The 9,951-nt window shown below is 25.3% G+C and overlaps 2 protein-coding genes across 5 annotated transcripts in view; both read left to right on the top strand.

Annotated features, from left to right (window-relative positions):
* Window positions 1-3,360, top strand: part of LOC102675951 (17-beta-hydroxysteroid dehydrogenase 13-like) — a 10,773-nt gene extending 7,413 nt beyond the window's left edge. For all 3 annotated transcript variants that reach the window (XM_006614344.2, XM_006614342.2, XM_006614343.2), the window contains exons 4-8: window positions 158-268; window positions 2,149-2,310; window positions 2,411-2,493; window positions 2,574-2,690; window positions 2,840-3,360. In XM_006614344.2, the coding sequence (XP_006614407.1) occupies window positions 158-268; window positions 2,149-2,310; window positions 2,411-2,493; window positions 2,574-2,690; window positions 2,840-3,032 (666 nt within the window). In that variant the 3' untranslated portion in view covers window positions 3,033-3,360. The remainder of the gene's footprint in view (window positions 1-157; window positions 269-2,148; window positions 2,311-2,410; window positions 2,494-2,573; window positions 2,691-2,839) is intronic.
* Window positions 3,361-7,564: 4,204 nt separating this feature from the next.
* LOC102676597 (dihydrolipoyllysine-residue acetyltransferase component of pyruvate dehydrogenase complex, mitochondrial) overlaps window positions 7,565-9,951 on the top strand; it is a 17,864-nt gene continuing 15,477 nt past the window's right edge. Inside the window, exons 1-2 of one of the 2 annotated variants that reach the window (XM_006614349.2) lie at window positions 7,565-7,635; window positions 7,932-8,086. In XM_006614349.2, coding sequence (XP_006614412.1) covers window positions 7,580-7,635; window positions 7,932-8,086 — 211 coding nt within the window. In that variant the 5' untranslated portion in view covers window positions 7,565-7,579. The remainder of the gene's footprint in view (window positions 7,636-7,931; window positions 8,087-9,951) is intronic. The other variant, XM_006614350.2, reaches the window with a different exon arrangement.

Here is a 9,951-nt window from a genome sequence, read left to right as displayed (position 1 = left end):
TTATGAAATCTTGTATCGAAGCATGAAATTCTAGAATCATTGTATATATTCATTCCAATTTTCGTTTCTTTTGTCTAAACATTTTAAATTACGATACTTTTAATTTAATTCTTACCAATAGCAAACGAGTGAAGTATTCTATGTTTGAACATTGCAGGTTACTATTTTAATAAATAACGCTGGTGTGGCCCAGGGATTGAAGTTCTTAGATTCGCCGGACAAACTTCTTATACGAACAATGGACGTGAACGTGATGAGTCATTTTTGGGTATGTCTTTATTTCAAATCCATTACTTTTAATTGTTATCATTTTTCAGCAATTTTTATTTCGATAAAGAAATAAAGATGAGTATTTTTCCTTGACAAATGACAATGAATGTGGAACGAATAACACACACAAGAAAAGTTCAGTATATTCATAATTTATTTGCGAAAACTATTGCCATAGATATACTAACCTCCAAAACGTAATAAGAATATTACAAAATAATCTTGACAAATTTAAATTTATCAATTCAAATTGAAAAATAATTATTCCTTTCGCAGTGTGAGGTCCAAGTGAGAGGCATTCCTTACGCGACGATGTTCTCTCCATTTAAGAGTATTGCTGTAGGTCATGTGGGAAAACCGGTCGAATAGATGCAGCCACTCGTCCGTGCAGTTACAGTACAGCTCGTAGTTGCGACATGCATGGAACACGCTTGCTCAAACGTATTGATAATATTGAATTCTTCTGTAGAAAAACTTATTGGTGCAATGTATTGTCGAAAAAGCAAATTATTATATTATATAGCTGTCACAATGTCTTAATATAATCTTCATAAAGATAATCGTCGCCGAAAGTAAAATCATTATCTTCGATAATCGTAATAATGGCGTTGCTTGGAATCTGTCTTATTTCTGTACAAATATGATATTATTCCCGGCAGTAAAAATATTGACGATTTCGTGAATCACGAGAGATTAGCCAAAGTAACGGGATACCGAGTGAAAGTTCAGGGAGACATCATCCATACCGAGACATCATCAACGTGCACGAGTGTTGGATCGGTAAAAGAGCTAACTTAGCATTGATTCGGAGCACGAAGGATAAATATCATAGCACAACTGATTGAAGAATATCCGATTTCATACGTTTTGTCATCGATATTAAGAGTAATCTTTGTGATTTATATATAATAAAAAAATAATATATATAATATATTATATATAAAAAAAATATATATAAAAATAATATAATATATATAATATATATATATAAAAAATAAAGATCGAATAGAAAAGATAAAATAGGGATAAGATCTGGCGTTGTTGTGCAGATATTTTATTCAACGTTCGAATATTTAGTTATTTCAGTCTCCACTCTTCGAGATGTAATTATATTTAGAATTGTTATTTTTCATTGAAATTTCATCATGTCGTACGTAATCGAAATTCTTCCAAAGATAAAATTCTTCTCGGAAAATTTTATATGAATACCGTGTGTAATATGTGATTTTTAAAAACATGGTAATATGAATTATCATTTTTCACGTCAATACAATTCTTCGTAGATTTGTTTTTAGACTTTGCCTCCACATTCAGAATCATTTTTATGCACTAAACTAAAATATTTTACTTTCGAAAGTGAAATCACGAGAAACGGGAGCGAGGAGGGGGGAGAGGAAGATTGGATTATGAGAAATAGGTTAATAGCCAAATAGTAGATCTTTTGTTTCGTCTGTCGATTGTTTAGACAAATTTTATTAAATCGTTTTCGTATCTGTTTATTCCATCGATCATAATTCGATCGATTATTCGAATTTTCGTATCTTTTCATCCTACTTATAATGTCTTTGTTATAATAAGAAAGAATACTTGTGTATTACAATTATATTTACTTATGTTAAACACATATAGACTAGGCAAACATAACCACTTCTCTAAAAGTAGCTGACTATGTTTTTACTTTGTCAATATTCTCATTGATTCTTTTCAAGAGACTAAAAATATATTAAAATATAATTATATTATTATTTGATGTATAAATTGCTGAAAATGATATATATATATATATATTTTTTTTTGTATAATATTTTGAGTTTTTAAGATTTAATCATTGAAAGATATTTGAATGTTACTTATTTAATTTAATTTTTCTTTCTCAAGACGACGAAAGCGTTCTTACCTTCGATGCTGGAAGATAACAAAGGTCATATTGTAAGTATCGCAAGTTTAGCTGGATTTGTAGGAGTACCATGCTTAGTGGATTATTGCACTTCGAAATATGCGGCAATCGGATTCGAAGAAGCTCTTCATATGGAATTAATTGTAAATTTCTTTACTTATTTTTACTTATCTCAAGTAACATTTGTTTAATGAATAAATACGTTTCATAAAAAAAAAAAAAAAATAATTATTTTCTGTGTAGGCTGATGGATATGATATCAATATGACCGTGGTATGTCCGTTTTTCATTCGAAGCACTGGCATGTTTGGCGAAGTTTCTCCTAAGTATAACTTGATTCTTATTATATCTACATAAATGGAAATGTAAAATTGGTGATCTATATGTCTGTCCTCGCATTCCTCAGACTTTTACCGAGGCTTACGCCGAATAAAGTGGCGGATCGAATAGTAACTGCTGTGAGATGCAATGAAAAACTCGTTATAATTCCTGGTTACATACGAATTTTCCTTCTTGCAAAATGGTAAACAAAAATGCATCGGCAAAAGTATTATTATTCTAATGATTATAAAAAAGAAGAAAAGATGAAAATTTCTTATAAAACATTTTTCATACTTTAAAAACTGCAATTCTAATGTAATGTAATTCACATTTTTTTTTCTTTTATTCTAGCTTATTGCCATGGGCTTGCACAAGTATGTTCGTACAAAATTTATTACTAAACAAAATATCAGATAATACATCAAACAGTGATACTCTTAAGAAAGAAGAAATTATTCCTGGAATGGTAACCAAAGATTCAGATACCTCAGTTATTCATCAACAATTAACCAGACGTATCTCTAGTTCGGAAAGGAAACCTTAATCGTTTTATGATCGACATGATCGACAACTTCGCAACATATCCAACTATTTTCGATTGCCTTTTTTTCCAATCTGAATAAGTAACGTGTACCTATGTGTGGGAGTTATGGAACATTTAATATATAGTTATATTATAACTGTTATAATATTGCGAAACTCGTTTAATACGAGTTTTTAATAATAATGTCAATAGAGCTTGTTTCTGAAACGAGTTATTGCGCAAGATAAATCTTATAGAACTAAAGTGTGAATTTTAGAATCAATATTGAAATTTGTTAAGAAATAATAATATGAATAGGAATAAAATTTTTTCAAATAATCAATTAATATCTCTAAATGTTATTTTTTATAATTATAGTGTATTGTGTCTTTTAAAAATTACAAAAAATGATTGGGACTAAATTTGTTTTGTTGCTAAGAGAGATTGTATCGAATCTTGCACGATATTAAGGAAAATTTGTACATTTTAATATTGTTAATTACCATTTTTACTATAATGTTTTGTATAATACTATTTTATGGCACGATGATGAAGTTCATATAGTTACAAATTTTAATATACAATTTATATAAATGTTAAATATCATCGATATGTATGATGGGTATATACGATTGTAATAATGTAGTATAATAAGAATAGTTAGTGATAATTTGATTGCAAAGGAACAAACACGTATATTTATCAAATTTTTATTTTGCTAAATCTTACGAATTATTAGAAAATAATTTTCATTTCAAATAGAAAAAAATAAAGTTTATATCATTTGTAGATATTGATCCATTTGACATATTATTGCAAGATGAAACTTGTTGAATCGATAAGTTCATCATGTATGCATTATCATTTTAAAAATATAGTGCCATATATCTGATAAACTGTTTGTTTGTGAAAAGAATATTGTAATAAAATTATATTTTATATTCTTCAATATTATTTGTAAATGTTAATAATTTTGAATATTCCAATATCGTCAAAAAATTAATTAAATACAACGAGATATAAAAAATAAAATAAAACGAGCGATTTTCACTAAGATTTCATCTCTTCGCAAACTTATCATATGGAATATGTATATTGTACATAATATTATTCATCTATGTATAATATTATTATGCAATTATTCCTATAATTTACAAAAAAAATTTTCTATATCTACATAAATATAAATTTTATCTAGATAAATATAAATTAAATTCAGAGTTATATAATAAATTGATGATAAGATAATGATATCATGGAAAGAATTTTATACTTTTTTTTTATTTTTTACATTTAGTATATCAATGAAATACAATGATAAATAAAATCAAACATATTTTAGATACGTATTACACAAACATCATATTGCAATCACGTTAGAGCGAACGACTAGATATTTTTAAATTCTATTTCCATTATCTATTTAAGTGTAAGTTAAGAAAATATTTCCTAAAGATGTATATAATTTGATTATAGATTTTATTGTTTTTTTTATTGATTAAAATTTATCAATTTTATTTTCCATGTTTGCTATGAATACATTGAATGTACATAAAAAGTAAACGGAATAAAGAATTGAATGGAGAAGAAAAATAAAATTTTTTGAAATTGCTTTGAATCTCAAACAAAAGTATTGTTTCTTTTGATTTCAGTGTAATGTATTGAATAATGACTAATAAATAAAAATTGAACAAAAAAAGAAAAAGAAACGATGAAGTCACGTAAGCTATTAATGTGATAAAATTTCCAATTCCAATTTCATAATATTCTTTCCAGATTGAACATGAAATAAAATGTATATTTTCATATATGTAGCTATTCTTTTTGAATTATATCAAAATGAATTTTTAACACATTTTCTCCTAATTATTAGAAATATCCTACATTTTATATCCTATAAAATATTTTTCAAATTGCGACAAGGATATGTTTCGAGCAATAAAAATTGCCGAATGCGATGATATAAAAAAAGCAAAATGATTTATTCTATTTTGATGGATAGGAGAATGCGTGAAAAATATTTCTACTATAAAGGATATAAAGGAAAATTTTGTGAATATTTTACGCGATAATTATTTTACGTGAATATTTTTATGCGATAAGATGATCAAGTTAAATATTCAAATTTTATATTATATCATTATTTTTAATCTTCTTTTATAGATAGATAGAATCGAATGCTCGAATAAGAGTACTTGCTAATATAATATTTACCAATGTATAGACGGAAAGGAAACGTTTGTCTATCGATCGATTGTATTGCATTAAAAAATCAAGAAATTTGCAATGTTTATTTGTGGTTATTATAGTTATTTGTTATGGCCTGGATATTATGACTATAAATAATATATATCGGTTTGTACCTGATATTTGTAAAAAATTTCGTTTCGAAAAGTTTCATAAAATTCTTTCATAGTTAAATAAGGTTACTGTTACTATAGCAAATGAACTCAAATATCGAGATCGAGATTGTTGCGAGTCATCGATAACCAGCGATAGTAGCGACTACTATCGATCCATGCATTAATACCACAATTGAAAATCTGGACAAGGTAAACGAATTTTATCGAATGACTAATATCGATTACAACATTGAGAGAGTGCAATAATAATGGTGAATCAAAAAATCCTTATTATATTAAACAATATAAATGAACTAATATTTATTTTAGGAAATATATTATTGTTTCGTGAAGAAAATTCGTTATTTCAAAAAATAACGTAGTTATTTTAAAAAAATAAAATACAGAAAATGAGGTATTTATATTTGTAAATATTATTATAATTATAATTTTTTTCTTAAATCTATTAGATATGCGATACTTCAAAATGAAATAACCCGTAATTATTATCATTATTATAATAATATTATGTCTCGGATTTATTTTGTTGTTAATTTGAAAATAAAAACTACATAATAAAAATTAATTGAATTATAATTCATTAAAAATAGAAATTTATTTATTATTTAATATGTTGGATTTCTAAAAGACAAAAAAGAATATGAGAAGTTCAAAATAGAGCAAGAAAAATATATTAGAGCGTATCAAAATCCTTTGTTTATACTTGCCATAAATTATTATTGAATTTTATTTTATATAGAAGAAAGAACATTCTCGATCAATTAGATTCATTTTGATCGAAAGAATTAGTGGATTGAATGACATTTTGATCAGATCTTTTTAGTCAGTCCAAAAATGATATCTGATTCAGCAAAAAAAAAAAAATTATCATGATGAAGTAATAAATTGCAACATTCGAATTTTTTTTAACTCGAACATGAATTATTAATATTTTAACATAAAATTTTTTATTTTTTGTCATTAAATATTGATATGCTTGATTTAAAAATTAATTAATTTTTTATATCCGTTGATAAATTTTCAACTATTTAATTAAAAAAAGGTATATCTCTATAAATAAGATTTATAGATGGTATGTCATCATGCCATATGGCTTCAATGGCTTCGATTCATATACGCTTCTAAACCATTCATTGTTCCATTTAAATCAGTTTTATTTCATACGATATTGAGCATTGTTATTATATCTTAAATAACAAATTTTACATGATTTTAATTATTTTTAGATCATGAAACGAATTTTATTACTTAATACGAATATCAGCATTAGGAAATCATTATCTCAATTATCATGATAAAGATTAAAGTTATCAATAATTATATGATTTTCTATCTAATAAATGAAAAATATAATTAAAAGTAGTATTTAAATAATAAATTTAATAATAAAACAATATATTATTTATAACATTATATTGTTTAATTAATTGAAATTGATTGTAATTTATTTTATATTCCTCATTATAAATATCTGAATTTTCGATTTTAGGTTCTGCATTTTAATTTATAATTATTTATATTGGCTAATTTATTATTTTATTATTTTCATTTTGAAAAAATAATTTTTCTACAATTTCTAAAATCTGTGCACATTTTTCAGATGAAAAATTATTAAAATTCGAAAGAAGTTTCAAAATTTAAAATTTGCAAGGAAATAAATATCGATAAGATGTTAAACTCCTTTATTTTCGATATCATTAGCGCTGAAGTGCGTGAACATAATCAGACTACTTTGATTTAACGAATCACGGTATCCCCTTTATTTCATCAATAACATAATTTATTATAAGATAGAAAACTTTGATATAAATTTTCACTCGATCAAAAACAAAAAACGATTTCTATTTATTTTCATTCTCTTCTTTTCTCTTCATTTCATAATTCATTTTATAATTAATAAATGATTTCTGCAATAAAATTTTTACTTTTAAAAACTATCTTTAAATTTGAATGTGACCTTGTAAACGACCTTCAATTTAATAATTTTTAGACATATTTTACAATAAAAATATCCATACATCATTGACATTCTTGGAACATTGTTGGAAATGTTTAAGCAAAACCTCCAGTTAATATCAAATGATTTTCTATTAAAATCAACAATAAAAGATTCTCTAATAATAGAAATATGATACGAATAACAATGAATATATTTGTTTAATGAATTGATATATAAATATATATATATTACGAAGTTCTCTAAACATGAATACTGTAAGATCGATAGTTATACAATGGCTTCACAGAAAATATTTACAAAGGTATTTCATTTTATGTTATTATCATATTTACTCATGAAATTAACTTTTGCTGTTTTCTAAATAAGATTTACATTACCGATTATGTTGAATATTCCTTATGTCAATCATTCTATTGAAAATTTTACAGAAGATATTTATTTTTAATAATTCTATTACATTTGATTTATTTTTTCATAGATTTGTATTTACAATAAGGATAAGATTGAAAAATGAAATGAAAAATTTTATTTTATTCTTTAATTTTAAAGATTTTTTTAAATGAAATATTATAATTATAATTTTTGATTAATATTTAGAATTCAGGTTCATAATACTTTATATCTTTCGGTAATTCCATGGAAGCAACAGCTAAGATTTTATGCAGATTATCCAATCCATGTAAAAGTACAATTTCCTGCATTATCATCTACTATGGAAACAGGTACCATTGTCAGTTGGCTCAAAAAGGAAGGTAATATGAATATTTATTATGTCCTTTATAAATTCCATTAATAATTCTCAATATTATAAATTCTTTAGGTGATAAATTAAATAAAGGTGATTTACTTGCTAAAATTAAAACTGGTGAAGCACTAATAATCTTTGAAACACCGGATGAAGGATATTTAGCAAAGATCATAGTACCTGCAGGAACAAAAAATGTTTGTACTGGCAAATTAATTTGTATAATCGTGTCAGATGAAGATAGTATTGCTGCCTTCAAAGATTTCAAAGATTCTCTATCTCCAACTGTTTCTGTTCCAAGATCAATTGCTTCTATCCCAACATTATCTTCTGTCCAAAAACCACTGCCCATAGTGTCATTCTTCATCGCTGCCGGGGCTTTCGTTATTTTTCTTTTTTGGTCTGTGATCTTTAGCATCAAAAATATATTCAAATCCTTGATTCCATTGAAATATAAAATGAAAAGTATTACCGGGGAAATCATTCTGGTGACTGGTGGTGCTGGTGGTATAGGAAGGCTTATCAGCCTCATGTTGGCCAATCTTGGTGCTATCGTTGTCATTTGGGATATTAATAAGACTGGTAAGCATCTCTTCTATCTCAAAGTGAACAAACTTTGATCAAAAGATCAAAAACTTGGTTGAAATTTTTTGATTAAATCTCTAAAATTAGATTATTAAAATTATGCAATTATGCAAAGTCGAAATCAGAATGGAACAAATTAATTAATTAAAGATGATTTTACAGAGGTTTTTTATAAGTGGAAGTTGAAAAATTTAATTCTAACATAACTAAGATAACTAACTAAGATAACTTTTAAAAGTAGGCAATCAAAATCTCTATTGATGGACTTGATGATATTATATCATCAAAGATAAATGATGACATAAAACTCTTTAAATGAGCTAATACTTATAAGATACTGTTTTCAAATAGATATCACAGTGTATGATTATAATTTAACGTCATAATTATATTTAATTCAACTTCTTCTTGAACGTTGATTTTGCAATGCTAACATTTCATGATTTTATCTGCGATAATATATTTTCCAGAAGTTTCAACTATAATTATAATTTTTATTTTCCAGGTTGGCGTTTTATTATTTATTAAATGCAAAATTATTATTCAGGTTAAATATATTCATAAATTTAATTAAACGTCCTTGTGAAAATGATAAAAAAATATACATAATTCAATTTCTCGACTTAAATATCTAAGATTTATTTAGAATAGATATATGAAATAAATTTTATTCCGTTTTTTCATAATTCAGCACACTATGCAAGAGTACAGCACATTTAATATCAAGAATGATGGAAAAACGATTAGGCGAAACTTTATTATGTGTTCAAAATATTCGATTAACGTTCAGATTACTCACAAAATACTCGTGTCTTGATTGAGAAAGATATTAGAATAAGAAAAACGTTTCATCAATGTCACAAATAATTATAATCATTCGAATTCCACGTTTCTTGATGAACATTCGAATTTCAAGGTTTCAATTTTAAATCGTGCTCAGACTTTGAATACGAATTCATCGAATCGAGCACGTTGCTTAATTTCGAAAAGGACATATCGCGCTTTTTTATCTCGAATATCATTTAGAATATAAAAATCTGGTAAGAATCCAATATTATTCTTTGTATTTATTTCATCTGATTATGAAAAATTTATTCATCGTGTAATTATATTACACGTCTTCTTTCTGCTTCATATTTCGTTTATACTTTTTTATACTTTTTACCAAAAATTTCTTCGTAATAATTCTCTTCATATTTGTTCCGTGTTAGAATCACTAGTTATTACATTATATTATTTGCAAATTGATTAATTACGAAACTAATTTTCTATTAATCGTGATCTAGG

Source organism: Apis dorsata, unplaced genomic scaffold, assembly GCF_000469605.1.
Source record: "Apis dorsata unplaced genomic scaffold, Apis dorsata 1.3 scaffold_174, whole genome shotgun sequence".
NCBI lineage: Eukaryota > Metazoa > Arthropoda > Insecta > Hymenoptera > Apidae > Apis > Apis dorsata.
Note: the sequence above shows the minus strand (reverse complement) of the source record. Positions and strands in the feature narration are given on the sequence as shown.